At 51.1% G+C, this 26,601-nt stretch overlaps 1 protein-coding gene across 1 annotated transcript in view; it reads left to right on the top strand.

The window, feature by feature from the left end:
* The window catches only part of MYO7B (myosin VIIB), a 94,291-nt gene that overhangs the window by 58,206 nt on the left and 9,484 nt on the right, over positions 1-26,601 (top strand). The window contains exons 21-35 of the mRNA XM_087434972.1: positions 5,636-5,720; positions 7,064-7,282; positions 8,413-8,583; positions 9,544-9,753; positions 9,889-10,059; positions 11,713-11,790; positions 11,945-12,072; positions 16,046-16,172; positions 17,870-17,989; positions 19,168-19,341; positions 20,086-20,313; positions 21,669-21,836; positions 24,713-24,830; positions 24,914-25,040; positions 26,068-26,234. Of these exons, the coding sequence (XP_087291098.1) occupies positions 5,636-5,720; positions 7,064-7,282; positions 8,413-8,583; positions 9,544-9,753; positions 9,889-10,059; positions 11,713-11,790; positions 11,945-12,072; positions 16,046-16,172; positions 17,870-17,989; positions 19,168-19,341; positions 20,086-20,313; positions 21,669-21,836; positions 24,713-24,830; positions 24,914-25,040; positions 26,068-26,234 (2,291 nt within the window). The remainder of the gene's footprint in view (positions 1-5,635; positions 5,721-7,063; positions 7,283-8,412; positions 8,584-9,543; positions 9,754-9,888; positions 10,060-11,712; positions 11,791-11,944; positions 12,073-16,045; positions 16,173-17,869; positions 17,990-19,167; positions 19,342-20,085; positions 20,314-21,668; positions 21,837-24,712; positions 24,831-24,913; positions 25,041-26,067; positions 26,235-26,601) is intronic.

The raw sequence follows: 26,601 nt of genomic DNA, 5'->3' as shown, positions 1-26,601 counted from the left end.
TTTTTTGTAGACACTCATTCTCAAGTTGAGGAGGTTTCCTATATTCCTAGTTTTCTGGGAGTTTTTATTATGAATGGGTGTTAAAGTTGTCCAAATTTTTTTCTGCATCAGTTGATATGATCATGTGATTTTTCTTCTTTAGCCTTTTAATATGATGCATTGCACTGATTGATTTTTGAATATTGAACCAGCCTTGCATCCCTGGAGTAAACCCCATTTGTTCATAGTGTATAATTCTTTTTATATGTTGCTGAATGCTATTTGCTAATATTTTGTTAAGGATTTTTGCATTTATATTCATGAAATCTGTAGTTTTCTTCTTTTGTATTGTCTTTGTTGGTTTTGGTATCAGAATTAACACTAACTTCAAAAAATGAATTAGAAAATGTTTCCTCCTCTTCTGTTTTCTGGAAGTGTAGAATTGATGTGAATTCCTCTTTAAATGTTTGCTAGAATTCTCCAGTGAAACCATCTGGGCCTGGAGACTTCTTTTTGGAGAATTTTAAATTATAAATTCCTTAATAGTTGAAGGACAATTCAAATTATTTCATCTTGGGTGAGTTATGGTAATTTGTGCTTTTGAGGAATTGCTCCATTCCATCTAAGTTGTCAAATTTATGTGTGTAGAGTTTTTCATAGTATTCCATTATTATCATTTTTATGTCTATAGAATCTGTAAAGAGATCCTTTGTTTCAATCCTGATATTGGCAATTTGTGTTTTCTCTCTTTCCCTTGTCAGTCTTGCTAGAGGTTTGTCAATTTTATTGACCTTTTCAAAGAACCAGCTTTTGGTTTCACTGATTTTTCTCTATTGCCTTTTTTTTTTCTGTTTTTAATTTTATTGATTTCTGCTCTTTTTATTATTTCCTTTCTTCTTCTAGCAGTGAGTGTATTTTACTCTTCTTTTTTATAGATTTTTGGGGTGGGAGCTTAGATGATTGATTCAAAGTTTTCCCTCTCTTCTAATGTAAGTACTATAAATCTTTCTCTCAGCACTGCTTTAGGTATGTATGTCTCACAATTTTTGATATGTTATGTTGTATTTTCATTTTTATTCAGTTCATTTTTTAAATTTCCTTTGAAACTTCTTCTTTGGCCTATGGATTATTTTCAAAGTATGTCATTTAGTTTCCAGGTGTTTGGAGAGTTTCCTGTTATCTTTCTGTTATTTATTTCTAGTTTGATTCCACTGTGGTCAGAGACACAGTCTATGAGTTAAATTATTTTAAATATGTTGATGTATATTTTATGGCCCAGTAGATGGGCTATCTTGGTATATGGTCTAAGGGTGCTCGAAAAGAATATATATTCTGCTGTTTTTGAGTGGAGTGTTCTCAAAGTGTCAGTTAGATTCTGTTGATTGTGGTGTTGAACTCTATATTCTTGCTGATTTTCTGTCTAGTTCTATCAATTATTGAGAGAGGGGTATTGAAGTCTCCAACCATAATTGTGGATTTTCCTATTTTTCATTTCAGTTCTGTCAGTCTTTGCTTCACATATTTTACAGCTCTGTTGTTTGATGCATACACTTCTAGTATTGCTATGTCTTCTTGATAGATTTACCCTTTTATCTTCAAGTAATGTTCCTCTCTGTCTCTGGTTATTTTCTTTGCTCTGAAATCTACTTTATCTTATATTAATATAGCCACTCCTGTTTTGTTTTGGTTACTATTTGCATGATATATATTTTCCATCCTTTTACTTTCAACCTACCTATATCACTGTATTTTAAGTGAGTTTCTCATAGATGGTCATGCTTTTTAATCTATTCTACCGATACCTGTCTTTTAATTGGTGTAGTTAGGCCTTTGATGCTTAGTGTAATTATTCATATGTTAGAGCTTGAGTCTACCATTTTCTTTTTTGTTTTCTATTTGTTCTCTGTTTTTCATTGCTCTGTTTTGTTCTCTGTGTTAACCTTCCTGTGGTTACTTAAACATTTTTTAGAATTCCATTTTTATTTATCTATAGTGTTTTAGAGTGTATCTCTTTTTATACCTTTTTAAAGTGGTTGCTCTGGGTATTACATTATATGTATATATAAATTATTACAGTCTACTGGTGTTATCATTTTACCACTTCAAGAGAAGTATAGAAATTTTACTTCTTTTCATGTCTATTTACCCTCTCCTATTTGTAATATAATTTTCTCAAATATTTCTTCTACATACATTTAGAACCACATCAGACAGCATTACAAATTTTGTTTCAATCATCAAACATAATTTAGAAAACTCAAGAGGAGAGGAAAGCCTATTATTGTATTTGCCCATATTATTGCTCACTGTTTCTTTCTTTCTTCCTGACATTCCAAGGTTTCTTCTTTTATCATTTCCTTTCTGTTTAAAGAACTTCCTTTAGCCATTCTTTTAGGGTAGGTCTACTAGCAATTCTCTTAGTGTTCTTAGTTTTCTTTCATCCGAGAGTGTCTTGATTTCCCCTTCATTTTCGAAGGATATTTTTAGTAGATGTAGACTTCTGGGTTGACAGTTCCTTTCTTTCAGCCCTTGGAAAATGTTGTGCCCCTTCCTCCTGTCCTCCATGGTTTCTGATGAGAAATCCAAATTGTTTTTCCCCTTGTAAGTAATGTGTTATTTCTTTCTTGTTACTTTCCATGTTTTTTGCCTTTCGTTTTCAGATGTTTGTCTATGATGTCTTGATGTGGGTCTGTTTGGGTTTATCCTGTTTGAAGTTTGCTCAGCTTCTTGAATCTGTGGGTTTATATCTCTTGCTAAATTTATGAACTTTTCAGCCATCATTTCTTCTAGTACTTTTTCAGCACTGCCTCTTTCTCCTTTCCTTTCATGACTCCAATGACACAAATATTAGATCTTTTGTTATAGTCCCACTGGTGCCTAAGGCTCTGTTCACTTTATTTCAGTCTGTTTTCTCTCTGCTTTTCAGGTTGTGTAATTTCTACTACTCTATCTTCAAGCTCACTCATTCTTTTCTCTGTTCTCTCCATTCTGTTGTCAAATCTATCCACGAGTTTTTGGGTTTTTTTTTGGTTATTGTATTTTTCAGTTCTAAAATTTTCACTTGGTTCTACTTTATATCTTCTATTTCTTTACTGAGACTTTCTATTTTCCCATTTGTTTCAAATGTGTTCATAATTACTCATTGAAACATTTTTTTTAATAATGGTTAACATCTCTGTCATCTCAGTGTTGGCATCTGTTGATTGTCTTTTCTCATTCAAGTTGATATTTTACCAGGTCTTAGTATGATAAGTGATTTTAGAATGAAACATGGACATTTTGAGTATTATGTTATTAGAACTCTGGGTCATGTTTAAACATTCTGTTTGGCTTTCTCTGACACCACTCTGGCAGGGGAAGGTGGGGGTACCACCTGTTTACTATCAAATGAGGGTAAAAGTCCAAGGTCTCCACATGGCCTGCATTGACTCTCAAGGTGGGTAGAGGTTCCATTTTACTGCTGGCTGAGAGTGGGAATTTCAGCTTCCCAGTAGGCCTCCCCTGATACCACTCTGGCTGGGAGGATCGTAAGTGCCTTGTTATGTGGCACTCCACTGATACCATAGGGAAAGGAGTGGCATTCTTACTGCTGGGGGATAGTGAAAGGCCTGACTTCCTGACACCAAAGGTCTTCTCTGACACCATTCTAGCGTGGAGGGAAAGGGGCACCCCATTACTGCCAAATGGTATTGGAAGTCCAGGATCCCCCAGTGGTCTTCACTGACACTGTGGGGGATGGGCTCATTACTTCACCCACACAATCCTGGTGAGAGTGGAAGTTTAGGCTCCCCACTTGGCATTTTCTGGTGTAGGTGGGGATGGAACTACAGTTGTTTTGTGGTGTTTCACTGGAATAATGTGATTATTATCTAAAAGTTTTCTGTCTTGCTAAGCTGCCCCTTTCCTGATCCTTTTGGTAGAGCAAGGCTTTTCTTGGGGCTTTTTGGTCTGTGCCCATTGTCATTTCTGGATTGCTGACTTCTTCAGCTCCTAATCTGGGGTATACAAGGTAAAAAGAAAACTCAGAGAAGTTACCATAGTGTCATTCCTTAGGTCTGAGATCCTTAGCTGGTCTGCCTGCTTCTCTCCACATTTCAGAGTCTTCTTATGTTTGTTTTACACATAATTTCCAGGGTTTTTAGTTGTAGTTAGCAGGAAGCATGAGGAGAAGTATGTCTAATCCATCTTCCCAGAAGTGATCACCATTGATAATTAATGGTGTTCTTGTTCTTCTGGCCAATGCAGTTAGACAAGAAAATTAAAGAAAAGGTGGAAATCAGGGTTTCTCAACTTCAACACTATTGACATTTTGGATGGGATAACTTTTTGTTGTGAGGGGCTGTCCTGGGCATTGTAAGATATTTAGCAACATCCCTGGCCTCTGCTCACTAGATGGCAATAACACCCTCCTTTCCCTTCCCCTAGTCCTAGCAACCAAAAATGTCTGTAGACATTGCCAAATGTACCTGGGGGGCAGAATCACCCCCAGTTGAGCACCACTGGTATAGATATTGGAAAGGAGACAAATTACCTTTATTTTTAGGTAGTTCAATTGTTTACTTTGGCCTCCTATTAGAATCATCTGGGGAGATATTCATGTTGTGTGTGTGTGTGTGTGTGTGCGCGCGCGTGCGCACGAGCGGGCGCGTGTGCACGCACCAAAAAATATTAGATAGGTATAGATAGATAGATATACAGATGTATATTCTCCAGACCCATCAGCAAAGAATCTGACTTAATTGGACTGGGTAGGGCTCAGGCATCAATAAATATTGAAGTTCTCCCAATGATTTTTGTGTGTGTGTGTGAAGAAGATCAGCCCTGAGCTAACATCTGCCAATCCTCCTCTTTTTGCTGAGAAAGACTGGCCCTGGGCTAAAATCCATGCCCATCTTCCTCCACTTTATATGAGATTCCACCACAGCATGGCTTGCCAAGCGGTGTGTCGGTGCGTGGCCGGGATCCGAACCGGCAGACCCTGGGCCGCCGCAGCGGAGCACGCACTTTACCGCTTGCGCCACTGGGCCGGTCCCTTTCCTGATGATTTTTAATGTGGTTGTGATCTACTGTTCTAAACCTAAGAAAATATCCTGAAAAATTATTAGAAGTGATAAGAAAACTCAGTTAAGTGTTAGATAAAAGATATATCTACATGCACCAAGCTTGCCTGGAGGTGTCTCTGCCTCCCCAAAGGCCGGGTCCAGGTTACCCTCTCCATAGCCAGCCTGCCTTCCTCCCTGCAGAGGGGAGCAGTTTGATGGAGCCAGGCTACCAGGGCCTGGGGGACTACCCTCCTGCCTTGACCTGCCCCCAGAGAGGAGCCCTGGGCCTGAGATTTCCAACCTGGTTCCTGGCAAACACCTGCGCCAGAGGAGCAGGGAGTCTGGCAACGAATAAAAAGTTGGACGTGAATGAGAAAAAATTTCCTGGTTACTCTGAAAACTGGACTATTCTCATTCACAAATTTAGTTGTTGGCAGTAGATTTTAAGTTCTTAACATGTCTTCTGGAAAAGGCTTCTGGAAAAGAAATAGTGTATGTATTCATTGTCTGCAACATTTCATTATCCCTCTTCCCTTCAAAATCAATTTCTTCCCCCAAAGGCTTTAAAATGTCTGAGGTTGTTACACTCCTCTGGCTCGAATTTCGTCTTCTAGGAAGGAGTTCCTGAGGCAGAGGCGGGCAGCCATCACCCTCCAGGCCCAGTGGAGAGGCTACTACAACAGGCGGAACTTCAAGCTGGTGAGAGAGCGCCGCCTGTAGCCGCGGTGAAAGACTGTCCCATACAACACAGTGTTCAAGTTGTTACTGGAATGTGTGCGCTGGGGCAGGCAGGATCAGATCACTGACAGACGTGATAACAGGCTTCAGGGACCAGCGCTCAGCACCCACACACTCTCTGTTTAGCATAATCAAGTCACATGATTTGTGGCCTTCAAAGTGTTCTCCTGCAGAATTTTGGGCATCCTCAGAGCTAGAATATGTCCTGCTCTGAAACTAGATAATGACTGTCTTTTCCCAATTTGCAGGCAACAAAATAAGTCAATGGATTGATTATTCTCTGTTTCAAGCCCTTCTTCCTAATTTTTTTCTTAACCATAGGCACTACTAATGAGTGTCTGCTCAACAAGTGAACCAGAGCAACCTTGACCACGCCCTGTTGGGCCCCGCTTGACTGCTTGCCTTTGTCACAGATGTGACTGTGGTTGGGACATACAGTGGTCACATCAGCAAAACTGACCCCAGGCCTATCCGTGTTCCATGCTCACAAGGACATAATGGCAGCTGACATGGATGAAAAGGCTACTTGGGGCCTGTTGCTTTGCGCGCATCATTTTATTTATTATTGAACCAACTCTGTATGTTAAGAGACTGAGGCATAGAGAGGTTAAGTAATTTTCCCAAGAGCACACAGTTAGTAAGCAGCAGAGCTGGAGTTTGGATACGGGTCTGTGTGACTTCCAAGCCCGTAAGATGAAGTGTGACCCCACACACCCGGCACCCATTGGGTTGGTCTTTGAGAAGCCAACAAGACTCGTCCAGAGGGCTCAGGGACTGCTGTGGTCCAGGGCATGTTTGCAGCGTAGAAGTGGGTATTCATGAGTTCATCATTTCCTCTTTAAAGATCCCTGAGGGATTATCTCGATGGAGCCAGCCATAGGCCTCCACACAGGTCTGCTAGCTCCCGACAAGTTGTCTGGACTTGGCTGCAGGTGTGAGAAGCAAGGCCTCTGGAATCCCATAACCCTTGTGACGTCCAAACCAACTCCCTCACTGGCCACCAAGAGACTGGTTTATTATTTATGCCACTTAACAAATGCTTATTTAGCACTTATTTACACGCCAGGCTCTGTTCTAAGCGCTTTTCAAGTAATAACTCGCTTACTATGTTTGTGCTCATAGATGTGTAACATTTTAGCACCAGCCCTTTGCCAAAAAGCAGATAACTGTAAAGCTAATTTGCGAGGTCTGCTGGGGAGTATGACGTGCCTCTTGCTCTCTGTTCCCTTGAGGAGGCCTCCTCTGTGTCTGTGCCCTGCTGGGCCCCGGCCTCTCTGTGATGCACATCCCTCTTGCCTCCGCAGATCCTCCTGGGTTTTGAGCGCCTGCAGGCCATTGCCCGGAGTCACCTGTTGGCAAAGCAGTACCAGGCCACGCGGCAGAGGACGGTTCAGCTGCAGGCCCTTTGCAGGGGCTATCTGGTGCGCCAGCAAGTCCAGGCCAAGAGGAGGGCAGTGGTGGTCATCCAGGCACATGCCAGGGGCATGGCTGCCCGGCGGAACTTCCAGCGGCAGAAAGCCGATGTAGGTGGTCACTGCCCTCTTGGGCCAGTGGGAGCTGGGTGGGCCCCAAATGGGGGAGGGAAGGCAGGAGGAGTGAGCAGCAACGTAGAGCTCTTACCAGACACTCCTGTCCCCTCTGCAGCAGGCCCTCACACCAGCTGGGACACTAGGTCACCTCCAGGAACTCGCAGGATGTGGCACGGGAGAGATATCATATCAGCAGGACAGTGTTATACCTGGAACCTAGAAATCAAGCTCCTTGGTTCCCACCCTTTAGCCTTGGGGATGATTTCTCAGCAGGGCTGGGTGACCTGGAAGGCTCAGGAAACCAGGGCCAGATGAGCTATGGGAGGCCACGGTTCCATGGAGGAGAGCGACGGCCCCTGGTTACTGGGCTGTGGCATGATGGCTCAGGGCAGAGAAATACCAAAAGGAGCCTTCAAGTGTCTAGGCAGTAGAGGCTGAAGGACAGGGTGCAGGGGAGTGATGCCAAGATGCATATCCCTGCATTTTGAATTTCACCCTTGCATGATCCCATTTCCTGCAGAGGGCACTCAAGAGTCAACCTCATTCCTTGGAACTCGCTCATTTGGAAATTATGTTGAGGAAAAGGGGCTAGGATGAAGTCCAACCCTGTTCCATAGATGAGAATCGGGTCTACCAAGCAAATTACTAGTACAGTACCAGGGCAAGTAAAAGAATAGACCTTCAGACATGTCCGCAGCAGGCTTCTCCAGCCACGTGTCCTAGATGGCCACAAACTGGACCTACTTATGTGTTAGTTAGCACAGGCCCAGGGACCTCTCCTGGTGGTGCCTCGCTGCTCTTAGAGTGAAGGGACCGGGTGGGCCTGAGCGGTGGTTTTGTAGCTAGGTTCTGGGGGGTCCTTGGAGTTTGAGCTGGTACCTTGGGGAGCATGTCAGGGAAGGGACAAGCAGGCAGCTCCCCTCTCTGGACCTCTGATTCTCCACTGGGAAATGAAATCCCAGGCTGCTTGATTTCTAGTCACTCTAGCTATTAGAATCTAAGATTTTAGAGGAAAATTTGTTGAGCTGGACAAATGATGGCAGGAAGAGGTTTATTCGGCTTCTCTGAGGTACTTGCCCCAGCTGGGCCTGTGGTAACCTTGGCCCCATGGGGTGTGTGTCCAGGGCCCTCTGGTCATCCCAGCTGAAGAACAGAAGAAAGAAAGCGCTCCGCCTGTGAGGAAGCGGAAGTCAATCTATGACACCGTCACTGACACAGAGATGGTAGAGCAAGTGTTCGGCTTCCTCCCTTCCATGATCGGGGACCAGGAGGGCCAGGCCTCACCGCGCTTCGAGGTAGGATGGGCCCTGTTGTTCAGGGGTCCAGCCCGGCAGGAGACGGGAGGACTTCTCCCGGTCCCTGACCTCAGTCAACCTCTAGGCTCACTGAGAAGCCACCACTCAGCTGGGGAGCTGGCAGAGTAGGTGGTGAAGTGTGTTCTGCAGTCCTGGATGAACATGCGAAGGAAAGGGAGCATGAGTTTCTGTGGTCAGACCCTTTCAAGTTCAGCAGGCTTCTTCCCTCCAAGACGTCCCAGAGACTTTAACGCAAATGCTGTTGGGCTTTCAAGCAGGCAGCGTTCCCACACGTATTTGACCCCCTCTCACAGAGCACCTTGGCGGCTGCGGCTCTGCAGAATGTGACCTGGGGACCTGATATAGAGAAATAATGAACCCTGGGGGGAGGAAGCGGGGTCTGAGGGGGCAGGTGGCAGGGTGGGAGGAGAGGGCAGGAGAAGAGCAGCTCCCCAGGGCTGTGCTTCTGTTGATCCTCACAACACCCTGCTCTGGGCCCCGAGACCCAATGACTTAGGCACCCTGCCCATGCCACCCGGTGCTCATGCCTTTCCCATGCGTGCACACACACACACACACCCACACGCACACACACACACAGTCTGTGCAGTAGGGGCGACTGGGACCATCTCCACAGGAGGAGCACTTGGGGGGCTTACAAGAGGGTGGGGAGCAGGGGGATGTCTAGACAGCCCACGTCTACACCCAGAGTGCTCTGAGGCGTGCAGCCAGGTAGCTGGGAGTTTCACCCTGAGGCCCGTTCAGCACACGACAGCCCTCAGGGACCCACTGAGAGTGTGAGGCGGGGGAGATCTCCAACACAAGGGGGAGTGGGTAACTCTGCACCCAGTGGATACCTGGGCAGACCCTTCTTGGGCTCCCTGGACCCAGAGATGCACACCCTGCGGTAGCATCTGAAAAGACAGCCGACCTCTATCTCTCTCTCTCACCGGCACCCAGGATCTGGAAACCAGGACCCAGAAGCTACCTGAGGTTGATCTGGACACAGTCCCCATGGTGGAAGAGCCTGAGGAGGACGTGGACGGCCTGGCCGAGTACACCTTCCCCAAGTTCGCTGTGACCTACTTCCAGAAATCAGCTAGCCACACACACATCCGGCGGCCCCTCCGATACCCACTGCTGTACCACGAGGACAGCGCCGACTGCTCGGTATCCTGTGGTTCTCTGGTTTCCAGTTGCTCAGGCTTCCCCCTGGTTCAGAGGGAACAAAGAAAGGGAGGGATTCCTGTGGGCCCCGTCCTGCGAGCTGGGGTCCAGCCAGGCCCTCTGTCTCCCTTTCCCCAGGCCGCCCTGGCCATGTGGAGCATCATCCTGAGGTTCATGGGTGACCTTCCGGAGCCAGTGCTCTTTGCCAGGAGCAGCCTGCGTGGTGGCAGCTCAATGATGCAGCAGATCCACAACACGCTGGGCAGAGGAAGCAGCACCCAGTCTCCACAGCACAGTGGGTCTGCACAGGTGCGTGGGCTGAGGGTGGCAGGGAGGGCAGACACCCTCTAGGTGTCCCCCAGGCCCAAAGCCCCTTGGAAGCTGGACCTGAAATGTTCCCTCACTGAACCTGGTCCAAGCCAGGGGCTCCTGGACATTTCCAGTCTTGAGTTGCTCTCAGGAACTCATGAATCAGGCATTACACCCAGGACTTTTCGAATTATACAGTCATTATTGGAGAGGGTCTCCCAGGCTCTGAATATTGGGTTTGACTTGCACAGGATACAAATGCATAGAACAATAATGGTAATAACAGGTGTTGTTACCGACTGTGTGCTATGTGCCAGTTGCTTCTCTTCGCTTAGTTCCCAGGTGAGCCAACCCTACAAGATAGGGATTATTCAGTTTAGTATAGCTAAAGAAACTGAGAAGCCAAGTGCCTTGCCCCTGAACCACAGCGACGGCGTGTGGCAGAACTGGGCTCTGAGTCCATTCTGCTGAATTCAAAGACCGAGTTCTTGACCCACGTTCCACCCTGCCCTCTGACGGAGGGTCAATTCACATCGATTTTTGGTCAGATATCCTTCCTAAGGCCCCAGTTTCATGATGTAGTCTTAGTGGACCTAAGAATAGTCCAAAGGAATTACTCAGAGTGACCACCTGGGCCCACCAGCAGCAGGAGCCCCATGACTGCCTATAATCCTGACACTAGTTCCAATGTGTGTGGGTTTTTTCCCCACACCAGGCAATTCTCCAACACCATCTGGGTGTACTACAATTCAGCTCAATTCTGACGCTGTCTACCTGGAGATAGTGTAAGATTCCACAGGTAAAGGGCTCAGTCCCATAAGACTGCCCTTCACTTCAGACCCCACTCACAAGCCAGGTTATTACCTGTGCTTCTGACCGACCAGCTATAAAGCAAAGGTTCCCATGACCCCCACACAGGAGCAGTGAGCCGAGCAAGCCTTGCCCACCCTCACTTGCCAGCTGATGTGTTTCACGTTCCATCCCTGTGTGGCAAACCAGTTTTACCCCAGCCAGAAGCTGGTGCCAAGCCCTGGATCCGGGCTGATCCCAGTGCAAGCCCAGTCCCACACTGAGCTCTAATTTTGGCAGCAACTTCTCATGACACCATCTGTTCAAGGTGTGACCGCTGCCTGCCTAAAGAGACGAAGAGAGCATAATGGCTGGGGGCAAGCCCCTCCCCACCCAGCCCCAGCCTCAAAGCCTAGATTCTTCTGATCTCCTGGCAGAGCTCCCACCTTGCAACCAGAGCCCATTCCAGTTCACCCAGCAAATTTTTACTGAGAATGACCATGGCCCGGGGCTGTCCTCGGCACCTGGGCTCAGCCGCAGCCCTACTACAGAGGGCATTACTGTGCAAGCTTTGGAATCAGAATGGTCCTGGGCCCTCTCGAGGGCTGGTGACTGGCTGAGCAGCTTTGGTCTGGTCTCTCACCTTCCCTTCCTTCTGTTTCCTCACCCGGAAGTGAGGATGATCATGCACACCTGTACACGTACAAGCTCAGCTGAGATGAGGGACTGCATGGTGTTTTGTAAATCAGGCTGGGAAATGGCTGGGTGAGATGGACAGTAGCTCCACCCTGGGTGGCTGTCAGGTCAGCATCATTGACGTACGGCCCCAGCTCACCTTCCCTCCGGAACTGTCTCCATCCACAGAGGCCCAGCCTCAGGGACAAAGGGACCAAGGACATCTCCTCCATGAAGCTGAAGCGGTCCTCCCGCATCACGGGCCAGGTGAGTCCGGGGCAAGGGGACCTCAGTCTGCTCCCAGCTCTGCCGCCGGCCTGCCGCAGGGTTCCAGGCTTTTGCTTCCCTCCCTGCGCCCAATTTCCTCCTTTGCACTTGGGGAGAATCACAGCTGTCCTGGCTGCCTCCTTTGGGTTTCAAGGTGGCCAGCCAGCTGAATATCGGAGAGGAAGCGTTTGAGCCTGACGGCCCCATCTCAGACCGACCCATGTCAAACCTGGAGAAGGTGCACTTCATTGTGGGCTATGCCATCCTGCGGCCCAGCCTCAGGTCAGTCCCTAGTCCCACCTCACCCCCGTTCAGAACATCAGACGCCCTCACTGGCTCTCAGCCCGTGGCCACAGCCTCCTCCTCTGCCTTCCACCCTGCAAGACACCCCTCCTCTCCCTGCTCCCTGTCCTGGGGCCTGAAGGCTGGGCAGCAGATATTATAACCATCAAGAGTTCTCCGCTTCCTCTGCGTTAAAACCCATGGGTAAAACCAGTCTTAGAAAAATAGATTCATCATGGGCTGGTGATTCATTTTATGAGGCTTTCATGTAGGGCCCTGTAAAAGAGCAAGTTCCTCCTGTATATTGTATATATTTTGCTTGATGTACAATTTGCTTTACAGTAATTGTGTTTTCATACAAATTTTAAGAAATATGTGTACTGCTTTCAGGGTCAGAGTACTATATTTTAGGAGTTGACATATTTCAGGTTATTATTTTTAACAAAATTTGGGAAATTTCAGCAATTATTTCTTCAAATATTTTTTTCTACTTCATTCTCTCTCTCTCTTTTCCTTTGAACTCTAACTGAACCTATGTAAGACTTTTTTATATTGTCCCTCAGGTCCCTGAGGGTCTATTCATTGTGACTTTCGTGTTTTCCTCTCTGTTCTTTAGATTGGATGGTTTCTGTTGATCTGTCTTCAAATTCAGTGATCTTTCTCTTGTCTTCCCCAATCTGCTATTATACTCATCCAACATTTTTTTTATTTCAGTTATTATATTTTTCAGTTCTAGAGTTTGCACTTGGTTCTTTTTTATAGTTTCTATTTCTCTGCCAAGATTTCGTATTCATTCATTCACTGGAAACATAGTGTCCTTTATGTCTCTGAGCGTAGTGATAGGAGTTTTTAAATCTTTCGGGCTAAGTCCAGTATCTGGGTCATCTTGAGGTCAGTCTCCATTGGCTGCCTTTTCTCTTGAGAATCGTCATGTTTTCCTGTTTCCTCACATATCTCTAGTACTTGACTGTTATTTCCTCAAAAGTCTAGGACTTTTGGGTTGTATCCTGGACATTGAGAATGATATGTTTAGAGGCTATAGAATCTGTTATATTCTTTCAAAGAGTGTCAACTTTCTGTTTTGGCAGGCAATTAACTTGGCTGGATTCAAACTCTGTCTCCCTATGGTGAGCAGCGGCTGGAATCCCTTTTCAGTTATTTTAGCCTTTCCTGGGCTTTCTGGAGTCTACCCAACACATGTGTAGATCAGGGGTCAGCCAGAGATTTGGGGAGATTTTATATGTGAAATTTAGGACTCCTCTTCTCTGGGTCTCTTCATTCTAGGATTTCCCTTCTCATGTTCAGCTGCTATGGGTAACCCAAACTCTGTCCTCTTGTTCTTCAAGCCAGTAACACTGCAGGATTTCTACCCAAGTTTCAGCTTCCTGCACAACCCCAACCTGGCAACTTTTCTAACTTAATTGTTTCTATTAGTATTTCTTTCATGGTTAATCCTCACTGGCCGCCACACCCTCCAGTATGGCAGACACATAAAAGCTGTGTCCAAATGAGATGTATTGTGGCTTCTTCAGATACCCTAGAGGGACTCCCACACAGTGCTGGTCTCCAACTGGGGCTGATGCTCTCTCAGTGACCCTTTGAGACTCCCTGTCAACACTAGCCCTTAATGGAACTACCACAGCCTCTTACTGCTGGGGTCCTCTGGAATGATGGGCTGCCTGCTTGTGTGGGGTCCAACCAAGATGCCTGAAGCACAGCTCCTTCCATGACATCCACTTGGTCAACAGGAAGCTCATCCATGCTTGGCCCCCCAAACAGTACAAGTGCAGTTCCCAGCTCCTGACTATTCTGTCTCCATCTTGTCCATCAAGGTTGGCTTAGAATTCTCAAGGAGGAAGCAGACACTAGTCTTATTCATGGAGGCCCCCAACTTGTGTCTCTTGGGGCACAAGTCAAGCACTCTCAAGAACCCTATCATCGTCCCCCATTCCAGGACCCTGGGGTGGGCCACTGGGCCTCTGGGGCTCAGCATACTTCAGATGGGGAGTGAGATGGGTCTCATCTCTGGCAGCCACCATCCATATTAGCAGTTCTCCTGGGGTCTGCTCACTCCCCTTCACCTGGAGGGAGTGGAGATGGACCAGTGATCTCCCTACTTCTATGAAGTCCCTTCTAGGAATCACCTTTCAAATTCCTCATCTTCCCTCATACAGGCTGGACATGGCATGGTGACTGGACTGGTTCTGTCATCTTTTAGTAAATCCTACAAGAATATATCTCTTTAGAATGTTGAGCATTATCATCTGTTTGTCCTTGGCTCTGGGGTCTTAGCTAAATTCTAAGACAAAGCAAATGCCGCATGCCACAACCAGCCACACATTCAATAAATGTTTATTAAGTACCTGCTCAGGACCAGGTCCTGGCTTGAGGGCTGGGGATGCAGAGATGAAGGTGACATGTCTCTGTCTTCAAGGAGCCCACCCTTTAGTTGAGGAGCATGGGAGGACTCAGAGACCCACATAACTGCTTGTGCTAAGATGGGGGCCCAGTGGGGGCCACAAGAAGGAGTAGTCATAATGCCCTCCTGGGCCAGGTAGGGTGGGAAGGAGGAGGGGTGTTCACCAGATAGAGGGAGAGGATGAACAGGGTCACACAGTCCTGAAACAGCCTGAGAGTCTGGAATTCTAAGTGGTTTGTCACAGCTGGGGCATGGACTTAATGGGCATGGAATTAGTCCTAAGAATAGTAGAGAAAAGTTTTAAGAAAGAGAAGACCATGATCATATTTGACTTCCAGAAATCTCCCTGGAAATGACATGGAAGGATGGAGCCCAGGATGGGAGGCCAGGAGAGGACTGCTATAGAGGTCCAGAGAGGACTGATGAGGGCTGGCCCAAGGAACAGGAGCAGAGAGAAGGGGACAGACAAAACATCCAGAGACAGATGGTAGGATGTAGTGGCTGCTGGGAGGAGCTAAGATGGCTCCAGAGTTTCCAGTTTGGGTTAATGGTTGATGGTGGTGCCTGTAGAGACGGCAGAAAGAGGAGGTGTGCTGGAGCTGACTCTACCAGCCCATGAGAGCTGACAGTGCACATCTCTTCCCAACTCTGTGTTCAGTGACATCATGTTTGTAGCTCAAAATTGGCGTTGTTGGGAATATTTACACCACAGAAATTGGCAAAAGCAATAATCAGGACTTTATTTCCCAGGAGAGTTGGTTGTTAAACATTTACCAGCACCACTGAGTAATTAGGGGAAAGATGCTGGCCTCTGGATATGTGAGGTTGGAGGGGCTAGTGGGACCCTTTTATAGGATACAAGAGGCTTGAGTCAGTGGGGAGGGATCTAGGAGAACCCCCTCCCCCAGAGGAGACAGAGAGGAGAAGCTCATGAGTCTGTGGGAATGGGAATTGGTCAGGAGGTGAGGAGTTGAGGGGTTGTCCCATGAAGTCTCCACTTTTCTCTCTGCAGTGGGGGGTGGCTGTGTTCAGGGAAAGGAGGTGGGCCTCAAGGCAGAGGGAGAAGGTTTGAAATAACCGTGAGGTTGGGGAAAGGAGCAGATTGGGTTGGGCTGGGCTACTGAGGGCAGAGCGTGGCTGGAGACCCATGGGCACTTCCCACAGCTGTGCCCACAGTGGGGGTCCAGGGTATGGTGGGCAGAGTGGGTGAGGGAGGGAGAAAAGGCCCAAGGGGACGAGATGACCGACAGAGAGGACAAAGAGCTAAGGCTTGGATGAGATAGGAGACGAGGGCTAACAGGAATGGGGGCGCAGAGCCCTGCAAAGACATTGGAGGTGGCACAGTCCTGGGAGATGACAGGATCCAGGATGGGCCGGGGATGTGGTGGGGAGGCCAGCAAAGGCAATTGGAGGTGAGGAGGCTGGAGGTTGCTCCACGGACAGGATCCCCCCCCTCAGGGGTGCAGAAGAAGCTGGGTGCCTGGGTGCCTCTGTCTCCTGTCATCCCCCAGGGCCAGCCCCCAGCCTGGTCTCCCAGTGGTCTTTGTCTTACAGGGATGAGATTTACTGCCAGATCTGCAAGCAGCTGTCGGAGAACTTCAAAACAAGCAGCCTGGCCCGGGGCTGGATCCTGCTCAACCTCTGCCTGGGCTGCTTCCCACCCTCCGAGAGGTTCCTGAAGGTAGAGTGGGTCTGGGGCAGGGGCTGAAGCAGGGTCAGGTTACAGCTGGAGCAGGGGTCAGCCCTGGGCCCTGGATTAGGTCTGATATCCCAGTCCATGGCCTGGGTCTCCTGCTCCTGCAGGCTGGGTGGGCAGCATGACTGTGCTTGTCTGGGCCTCAGGTTCCCCACCTGTGAAGGAGGGCACTGGACCTGGCTCCTGCCGGGCCCTATTCAGGGTCTCCAAGGCCGTTTCACCTGGGCTCAGGCACCAGGACGGCCCTTCTGAGGAGACAATGAGATGGTAGATGAAATGTGCGTTGACAAGACCAAGGTGTCCCGGGAGTGGGCACCGACTGGAGGCTGGCTGCAGCCTCTCTCAGTCCTCAGAACGAAACATGGAGGCTGACAGGTGCTTCCAAGTGTTAGAGGCCCCAGGGTCGCTGCTTAACACAGACACACCTCGTTTTATTGAGCTTTGCTTTGTTGCACTTCATGGATATTGCAATTTTTACAAGACCCTCCACCAGCAAAAAGATTCCGACTCGCTGGAGGCTCAGATGATGGTTAGCATTTTTTAGCAATAAAGTATTTTTTAATTCAAGTATTTTAGACATAATGCTATTGCATACTTTATAGACTACAGTATCGTGAAAATGTAACTTTTATATGCACTGAGAAACCAGAAAATTCATGTGACTCACTTTCCTGCGATACTCGCTTTATTGTGGTGATTTGGAACCAAACCCGCAGTATCTCCAAGGTATGCCTGTGTATCTTTGGTTTTGATTATAAAAGTGATACACAGGAAATGCAGAAAGTCTGAAAAGAAAATAAAAGTCATGCCCACACACAGAGGTAACCCGGCCTGCTGAGTTACAGAGGCCCACTTGTGACTTCCTCTAGTGTCCCTTCTGGGACGGCAGGAAGCACAGTCACCCCGCCGTCTGCCTGGCACTAGGGCCACTCCTGACACCAGCAAACTCTTCAGTCAGCATCTCCTCACAACATCTTTCTGCGAGACAAAGAGATTTTCTTTTTATTTTTTTCTTTTTATTTTTTTTCTGAGGAAGACTGGCCCTGGGCTAACTTCCGTGCCCATCTTCCTCCACTTTATATGGGATGCTGCCACAGCATGGCTTGACAAGCGGTGCGTTGGTGCGCTCGGGATCCAAATCTGCGAATCCCGGGCTGCCGAAGCAGAGCACGAGCACTTAACCGCTGCGCCACCGGGCCGGCCCTGAGACAGAGATTTTCGACACGTTTTGTTAAACATATTTTCAACATCGACTCTCCTATGTTTTTCACTTATCTCCGTGAGTGTCTTCTCATGTTATAGACATTCCCCCGATGCCGGCTTTAACACCATCTATATACAGCCATCCCAGGGAGTATTTCACTTGTTGATGGACATTTCAGGTCCATCTTCCAATTGCTCATCACCGTAAGCACCACTGCCATTAAAAAACATGTTTGCTTTTAAGATGAGTTTGAATTATTGGGTCAAAGAGTATGCACATTTTTAAACTATATACTATTTAAAACATATTGCCAAATTGCTCCTCAGAAATGCCGTGCCAGTTTATATTCCCTCTCATGGTGTGTGAGAATGCCCCTCTCAGCACCGAGTAGTATAATTTTTAGAATCCACTTGGGCGGTGAGTAGAGAGTGGCTTCCATTCTAAGTATTTTCCTCTCTGTCCCTCCCTCGCCCACCAGTATCTGCTGAACTTCATTGGTCAAGGGCCGGCCAGCTACGGGCCCTTCTGCATTGAGCGCCTGAGACGCACCTGTGCCAATGGGGTGCGCACAGAGCCCCCTACCTGGCTGGAGCTGCAGGTAGGGGCCGGCAGGGGCGGGAGGCGGTCACGGTGGGGTGGCGCCAGCCCGGTGGCTCCTCCAGCACACCTCATGGGCGCCCTCCTCATCCTGCCACTGGGGAGTGTCCTCCAGGCTGCTCCACCCTTCGTGGTGCCCTCTGTGCCAGTGGCCCCTGGGAGGCCCCCACCCCGGGGCTCAGCCTTCCCAGGTGTGGCCCTGGCTTCAGAGGTGTCCTGCCTAGGTCTAAATCCACATTCCTTTAGCGCTCCTGGCTGAAGGGGAAAATAAACCGGATAAATCACTTAGCATTGCAATGTGAATGACTGCTAATTGCCTCATGACCCCTCCCGAGGACATTTGAGGAGAGGAGGTTTATAAAGAAGGCAGGGGCCATTCCAAGGTTGTCATCCTTGGTGTCATTGCTGTCTGTGTCACCTGTGAGTTCTCACTGTGTCCTCGGGAAGGGTCATTCAGACACAGGCCAGGTTGAGGGGGTACCCCCTGCACCCCACTATATCTGCGGCTCCTGGAAGGCGCTCACTCCTTGTGTCCCGTGGTGCCCTCTACTGGCGGTCACCTCCTGCTGCACCCCTTCCCGTTGTCACCCTGCCACCCAAGTCCGCGGGCCTCCCCCTCTTCTACCTTATCTGCCTGCCTGGCCGGTGAGCCCTGGAGCTGCACACGGACTTGTAGCAGCTGTGTGGGCATCCTCACACCCTGTCGTGCACAGAGAGGAGCAGTAGCTGCCATGGACCCAGAATGTTCCAGAGTACACGACTTGGAGGTTTTCATGCGCTCTTCCAACCTCCTGTGATTCTAAGCCACTGTACCTCACCAAAGCGCAGGGTTCTCTTGTAAAACTAGGACTTTCTGCCAGCAGGTGCACCCTGCGGGCCACCTGCTGAGGCCACCTTGGGGAAGCATGCAACCTGCCGGACCACACTATGGGCAAGGCTGCTCTTGCCCAGCCGCGTCCGGCAGTTCAGCAGCCAGCGTCTGTTGGCCAGAACTTTGTTAGTCCGTGCTGAGCCTGGTGGAGCTTCAGAAGGCCCAGCCCTCAGGAACCCATGGGGATGGACAAGCAGGGCCGCAGATGCAGGAGAGGAGGGGCTGGCGGGCCCGCCTCCGGTCCAGGGTTCCGGAAGCTCCAGGGCAGGCAGCTGAGCCCTGCCGGCTGAGTCTTCATCTGTCCCCAGGCTGTCAAGTCCAAGAAACACATCCCCATCCATGTCATCTTGGTGACTGGAGAGAGCCTGACTGTCACGGTCGACTCAGCCTCAACGTCGCGGGAAGTTTGCCTGCACATCGCCCGCAAGCAGGGCCTGAGTGACCACCTGGGCTTTTCCCTCCAGGTCGCCGTGTATGACAAGGTACTGGCCAGGTGTCCCATCCATCACCCGCCTCCCTCACACACCCAGGCCAGCTTGAGCCCTCGCACCATGCCAACCTGGCTGCTGCTCGCCCTCCCAGCCGCCAAACAGACATGCACACACACGCACACACTCTCACAGACATGCCTCGTAACCAGGCAGTCTGTCCTCTCGCCTGAGCACTCACACACTCAGCCCGGCAGCTGTACTTCAGCCCCAAACAGTGTCACATGCACACCTTGTCAGTCCCCTGCCACGCCTGAGCGGCTCACTCACACATGTCTACCAAGCGCTTGCACATCCTGCTCCAAGCCCCCTCACACCAGGGAGCTACAGACCCCCATGCAGCAGATATGGAGGGCCACATGGGCACAGCCCCTCCTGTACCCCACACCATCACCCAGCCAAATGCCCTTACTCCCATGCCCACAGCCTCAGACTCAGACACACTCATGCCAACCAGCCAGTCACACGTTGCAACTCCAGTCACGTCAGCCACGGGCACCCATCTCCACCCCTTTTGGGAGAAGGGTTTCAGGGTGATGGACAGGCTGTGCCCCGATGTGGAGAGACCCTTCAGGCATCAAAATGGGTTCCTGTCCTCCAGGAGCCCACAGTCGGTGGCTGAGCACACACCTCCACACGCATTTGCTGAGGCTAGGTGTCCCCACGGGGCCTGGCACACAGCAGCTGCCCCTGATTCTGGCCTCAGTTGTGGTCCTTCTGCCCCGGTTCTGGCCTCAGTTCTGGTCCCTGGGCAGCGGGCGTGACCATGTGATGGACGCCATCGCCCAGTGTGAGCAGCTGGCCCGGGAGAGGGGCGAGAAGGAGCGGCAGTCGCCCTGGCGCATCTACTTCCGGAAGGAGTTCTTCACACCCTGGCATGACTCCCAGGAGGACCCCGTCAGTACCGAGCTCATCTACCGCCAAATCCTCCGTGGAGTCTGGTCCGGCGAGTACAGCTTTGAGAAGGTGAGAGGGCACCGCAGCCATCAGGCCCTGAGGTCGACCCCTCAGATGGCCGGAGGAAGCCCCGTGTTCCAGGGCAGGTGCAGGGGCTGCAGGGGCCAAAGCAAGGGCGGGCCTGGCTGCGGCCATCAGGGGACACCGCATGGAGGGGGCCGTGGAGAATGTGGAGGGGCAGGAGGCAGAGGCAGAGGAACGGGCCCAGGAAGGCGGTCGTGGGGCACATGTGCCCGGGCCCCTCTGCTGGGCATGCAGCTATCCCTTCCCACCCGCCTCCATTCCCTCCTCCCTTGGACCACAGGTTTGCCAAGCCCCTGGGGTTCTGGTACCAGCAGCAGGCAGGAAAGGCCTCCCGTCGGCCCCAGGCCCACCTGGCCTCACCACAGCAGCTGTTTATGGGGCAGCAGGGTGCTAGTGCTCAAGTGCAAGTCCCACCTGTGCCTCTTCCTGGCGGTGGGACTTGGGAACGTTGTGTCACCTCTCTGAGCCACAGGCGCTCATCTGGAAAGCGTAGAGAGTAACAAGCGCTCTGTGCAGTTGTGAGAATGGAGGGATGGGAGCTCACGCACCCAAAGTCCTGAGAGCAGCGCTGCACCTGTTCAGCAGGTGCAGACCTCCCCGTGCCTGAGTCAGGAGGATGCTGTTCTCCGGACTGGAGGTGGCTGCAGCAGTCCTGGAGGCCTTCCTGGAACATGGCAGTGGGCAGGGAGAAGCAGGGGCAAGGGGGACAGGGGGCTCAGAGGGCAGGCAGCTCAGTGGCTCTGCAAGGTTTTGGTCTCCCAGAGAGAATAGGGCTGTTTGGCACGTGGGGGGCCCCTGGAGCAGGGAACCCTGCCTTGTGCAGGGCCATGCTGGTGCTTACACTAGATCCTGTCCAACTGAGTCCTTACAGAAGCCCCACAGGGGTGGTCACGGGTCACCCTTGACAAGTGAGGACTGGCTAGGACAGGGTAAAGGCCTTGCCCACATTATCCCACTCAGAGCAGCGATGTTGCCGTTCCACCCAGGCCTGAGAGCTCCCTCGCCCACAGTGGGGAGAGGAGAGTGGGGCATCACCCCTTGTCCTCAGGCAGAGGGCCGGCAGGGCCCAGGCCAAAGCTGCCAGGACGTCCCTGCCTGCCAGCAGGAGCGCAGCCTGCACTTGGGCCCAGTCAGGGCGCACGGTGGCTCCACCCACTGTGTTGGGGAAGGAGCAGGTCCTGCCTAGCGGATGCAGCAGGACAGTGGCTGCTCACACTCCCAGTTCTGGCCCGAGTGTTGGTCATCTCTCTGTGCTGGGATGAGAGCTGGGGCATGGGGCGGGCACGTCCTGGGGAGCGTGGACTCACACACATCTCCCACGCGTGTCCCCGGCTGTGCAGGAGGAAGAGCTGGTAGAGCTGCTGGCCCGGCACTGCTATGTGCAGCTCGGCACCGTGGCGAGGAGCGAGGCCATCCAGGAGCTGCTGCCCAGCTGTGTCCCCTCCAAGCTGTACAGGACCAAGGCCCCAGAGAAGTGGGCTAGCCTCGTCACTGCTGCCCATGCCAAGGTCAGCCTCCTCAAAGCCTGGGCGCTCGGCTAAACGGCTCTCCTCTAGGGTGGTGGGGGCCCCAGGTGTGTAGAGGGGGTGGAGCTGCTCCCCACAAGCCACCCCCTCACCAGCAGGGGAGGGGAACTAACTTGTCAGTTAGCGTAGCTCTGTCTCTTCAGGTTTAAACCATCTTGTTCAGTTCCACTTCCTGTCACGGGCCCATTCCACATTCCCTCCTCCTCTCAAGTTGGCATCTTGGGTGGGTCTCTACTGCAGTGTCTGACCAGGTCCTGGCCTTTCAGCACAAGAGAGCATGCACAGCTGCTGACTGCTGACCACGCCCTTGCCTCAGCATCAGTCCTGCCCTTGGAGGCCTCCCCGTCCTGGCCCCAGGCCTTTCCGTGTCCCCTCACTGGGCCCTGCATGCTTGCTGCCGGCTCTGGACAGTAGGGAGGGCCACTGCTTTTCTATCCCAGCTTGGTCAGCCTACACCATGTGGACGTGAGTCCTCCTGGGGCTGACAGCCTCTTGCCACGCCACTACCCAACCCCAGCACACACTCATGTTCCCAGGATCACCCACAGCACTGGAGGTTTCTGCTGCGCCCTGAACTTCCACCCAAGAAGGGACAGCAGAGACACACCATCTGATTCACAGTCCCCTGCCTCCCTTCCCCTTCTCACAGGGGCAGCCCTCCCCAAACCTACCTCTCTGCCAGAGCCTCCTTCCTCCCAGGGTGCTGAGCTCTGCAGCATTGCTGAGGATGCAGAGGAGTCTCTGAGGTGCCAGGCCTGGCTAGCTGCTGCTGCTGCCGCAGGGGAGCTGTGCATAAGAGGTTACTGAGGATAAACCATTTGGCTAATACCACACCCTCAATTATCCCCATGGTACTGTGGCCCAAGAAAGGACAGGACAGGGAGTGGGGAATAAGGAGACAGCACAGTGCCTGCTTGTCAGAGGTTGACAGCCCAGTGCAGAGAGATAAGCCCCAGGTGAGTGGTTCAGGCAGCAGGGGCTAAGTTCAGAGACAGGTGGTGAGGATGACCAAGCAATGCAGTCTCCATTCTGCCACCCAGAAGGGGGGGTGCCCAACATGGGCCTGTGGGCAGGGGTCCTGTGTGCCTGTGGTTTGGGAAATGCAGCCTGCATTGTCCCGCTCTTAGCAAGTCACAGTGCACAGCCACTTATGAAAGGCTCTGAGAAGTCCTGCAGTAAGAAGCCTGATTGTTTTACCTACATTTCTCAAACATACTTGACCACGAACCTTTGTCCACCAGGCGTCCACTAGCATCCTGTGGGAACACTCCTTGGTGCCAGGCCAAGGAGTGCCTCCCCCTTTGGGGAAACAAAGCCCTCTTGGTCGTTTTTGGTGTTTCACAGCCTGAGTGGATGCGTTTGCAGGAGAGAGACCGTGGACTTTTTAGGGCTCGCACAAGAGGGGAGGGGAGCCAGAGGTGCACATGAACCCAAATGGTCATGAGTGAGAAGTGGCTTCATAACTTGGGAAGGGGGAGTTGGGGTGAAGGTAAAGAATTGGGAAATTTTACCGCATCGTATTTTTCCAAAGTGAACATACTTTCACTGATTTTTTAAATTGAACCCTTAAAACATTATGTACATTATGTACATTTATTTGTAATGTACATTACCAAACAAATCAGAAAATACAAACAAATACAAAGAAAAAAGTGAAATCACCAATAATATCACATCAAAGAGATTTTCACTCTTAACCTTGTGGTGTATTGCTTCTATTCATATGTCCACAACTGAGATATAGATACGACTAGAGAGAAGCGCACCTTTATGAAAACAGGATCGTGACTTAGGACAGCTTTCACTGTGCTGCCTCACCTAACCACGTGGCGTGATAGTTCCACGTCACTAAACACTGATCTCTGTGTTTGTTTCCGGTGGCTGCGTGGTCCTGCGTTGTGCTATTGAACTGAAATTTACTTTTACTGATCCCTGTTGATGAATGTTCAAGTCATTCCGCATTTTTCACTGTTAATACAACAAGGTGAACCACTTGGTAGATACAGCTTTTATATACTTGACAGTTATTTCCTCAGAATAATTTCCTAGAAATGGGATTCAGAGTGCATGAATGTTCTAAAATACTTAATACATGTTGCATATTGCCGATCACCCTTCAGATATGATGCATCAATTTGCATTCCCAAATCCAGGATATGAATATTACCCACCACTTTTCAAAGCAGGAACAAGAGAAATAACATTTTATTCAACAAACAGTAACAAGAAAGTTCAGTTGCAGACATAGAGCAGTGGGGCTGGGGAGAGGAGAAGGGGATGTGGGGGAGAGAGAGAGGAAGGGAAGTTGAGGATGGGGACTAGAGGGGGAGGCTGAGATGGAGAATTCCAGAGAAGAAAGACAGAGAGAAGATCTAAGGACACGGAGACACACCAAGACAGGCCTCATGCACAGAGCAAGATACAGACCCACGAGGCCTATGTGGGCAAGAGCGAGCCCAAGTGCACACAGAGAAACAGGCACTCGCTGACATGCCAGACAAGCGCACCTCTTAGCGCCTCGTAGACTTGGGTGCTGAGACAGCCAAGCCGGGGCCCTACAATCCTCTGGTGTCCTGAAGCTAAAGAGGGAGAAAGCCTTCCTCCTTTCTCAAAACCACCCTGTGAAGGGTCCTCCCCCGGGGCAGGGGGGTGGGGGTAAAGTACGGCGGCATCAGCCCACGAGCCTCCCCACTCCAGCCTTTGCCAGGCACTAGCCCTGCTTTAAGTAGAGCCTTCGCAGAATGATCCAGCAAACAAGGGAGTCTTTGGGCACTTACACAAGTAAGTAGCCGGGGGGAGGCCGGGGTTACTGAATGAGAGATGAGTGATGGAGGTCACACACCGTGTCTCCCGTGCAGGCGCCGTACACCCAGAAGCAGGTGACGCCGCTGGCCGTGCAGGAGCAGGTGGTGGACGCCGCCCGCGTGCAGTGGCCGATGCTCTTCTCCCAGCTCTTTGAACTCACCACACTCTCCGGTAACGGCATTTGACAGGGTAGGGAGTGCAGGCAGGGCCCCTGGGACTAGCCCAGACTTCACACCCCTGTCTTCTCTGGCCAGGCCCCCGACTGCCCAAGACTCAGCTGATCTTGGCTGTTAACTGGAAGGGGCTGTACTTCCTGGACCAGAGGGAGAAGATGCTCCTAGAACTCTCTTTCCCAGAGGTCATGAGTCTGATCACCAACAGGTGGGTGTCCCAAGGGAAGATGCCCCAAATCTCTGTCTCCTCTTTGGGGCTCCAGGAGAGAGGGAGGTGCATTGTCCCTGGTGCCTCACTCAGGTACAAGGATGAGGATTGACATGTACAGTATGGTGGCCTTTGGACTCAGGACCCCACCCTCCCCTGTCTCGGGGCTGGCACTGCCCCATTAAGTACTGCAGCTGTGCATCATGCACTGCCCTCTCAGCCTTCTCTTTAAAACCCAGACCCACCTGGAAAGGGCACAGGCTCTTTCGCTTCTCATGGGCAAGAACTGATCTCACGGAAGGTACAGACCATCTGGGAGAGGGAGCAAGGGACAGGGCCTGGGTGTGTGCCAGCAATGCTAGGGCAGCCTTGCAGGCCAGGCTAGGCCTCGGACCCCCCAGCCCCATGGTTCTCCATGGCTCTCAGCTGCTGAGAAGCCTCTAGGCCCTTTGGGAAGGCCTGCCTGTGCCCTCCAGAGCACCCCTTGGTTAAAGCACACCCCAGTGTGGCATGACCATTACAGTCGCTACCAGTGTGTGCAGGGTGCGCACTGGCCACCACTTACTGAGGCTGACAGTGCTGGGCACTTTTCCTTTCATGAAGTCCTCACAGTGCCATCCAGTCTGCAGATGAATAAACTGAGGCACGCAGAGGCTGGGTAGCTCACCCACAGTCCCAGAGCGAGCACATGGCAGAGCTGGCACCTCACCTCAGCTCCAGTGAGTTTTGCAGTGTCCCTGTGGTGGGTCTGCACACCAGACCCAGAGCTGACCCCAGACTGAGGCTTGGCCCCACCTGCCGCCTCTTAGGACCAAGGGGCCCTGAGCTCTGGCCGTCACTTGACCACACACACCAGGGATTTGGGCCGACCTGAGCTCAGACCTGGCCCTGCCAGCGGCCCTGGACAAGTCGCTGTGTTTCCTCATCTGTAACTCAGGAGGGTCATCCCCTCTGAGGCTGTGGAGGGGCTCACACGGGGAGGGAGGAGGAGGAGGCCTCTGGTCACGTGGTACTCTTCGTCCCTCAGGGAGGCCCGGGGCGGGCAGAGGCTGGTGCTCTGCACACTGCACGAGGAGGAGTACGAGTTCCTGTCCCCTAGCAGTGTGGCCATCGCCGAGCTGGTGGCCTTGTTTCTGGAGGGCTTGAAGGAGAGGTCCGTGTTCGCCATGGCCCTGCAGGACAGGAAGGCCACAGGTGCCCAGCTGGGTGGGGTGGGGGGTCATGTGATCAACGGGAGGGCAGCTTACTCACGGCCATGTCGGCCATGTCGCAGCAGCGGTGTGGCAGAGAGAGGGAGAGAGTGCCACAAAGCCCTGTGGGCGCAGCCCTGCCTTCCACAAAATGAGGGGGTTAAAAGAGGAGGGGGTTAAAGGATCTCAGACCTCTGAGGACACCCCAGCAGAGGACTGTACCACTGCAGGATGCCCAGGAAGGGCCAACGCCCCCTGCAGAGACCCACCGGGCCACCTGCCTGTGCTTTGCACACCATCCCCACAGCGACCCTGTAAGGCTGTTGTACAGTCAGGGAAGCAGAGGCTCAGAGCAGGGAAGCAGCTTGTCC

This window comes from Ceratotherium simum, chromosome 9, assembly GCF_057802395.1.
Source record: "Ceratotherium simum simum isolate JZ-2026a chromosome 9, ASM5780239v1, whole genome shotgun sequence".
Taxonomy (NCBI): Eukaryota; Metazoa; Chordata; class Mammalia; order Perissodactyla; family Rhinocerotidae; genus Ceratotherium; species Ceratotherium simum.
Note: the sequence above shows the minus strand (reverse complement) of the source record. Positions and strands in the feature narration are given on the sequence as shown.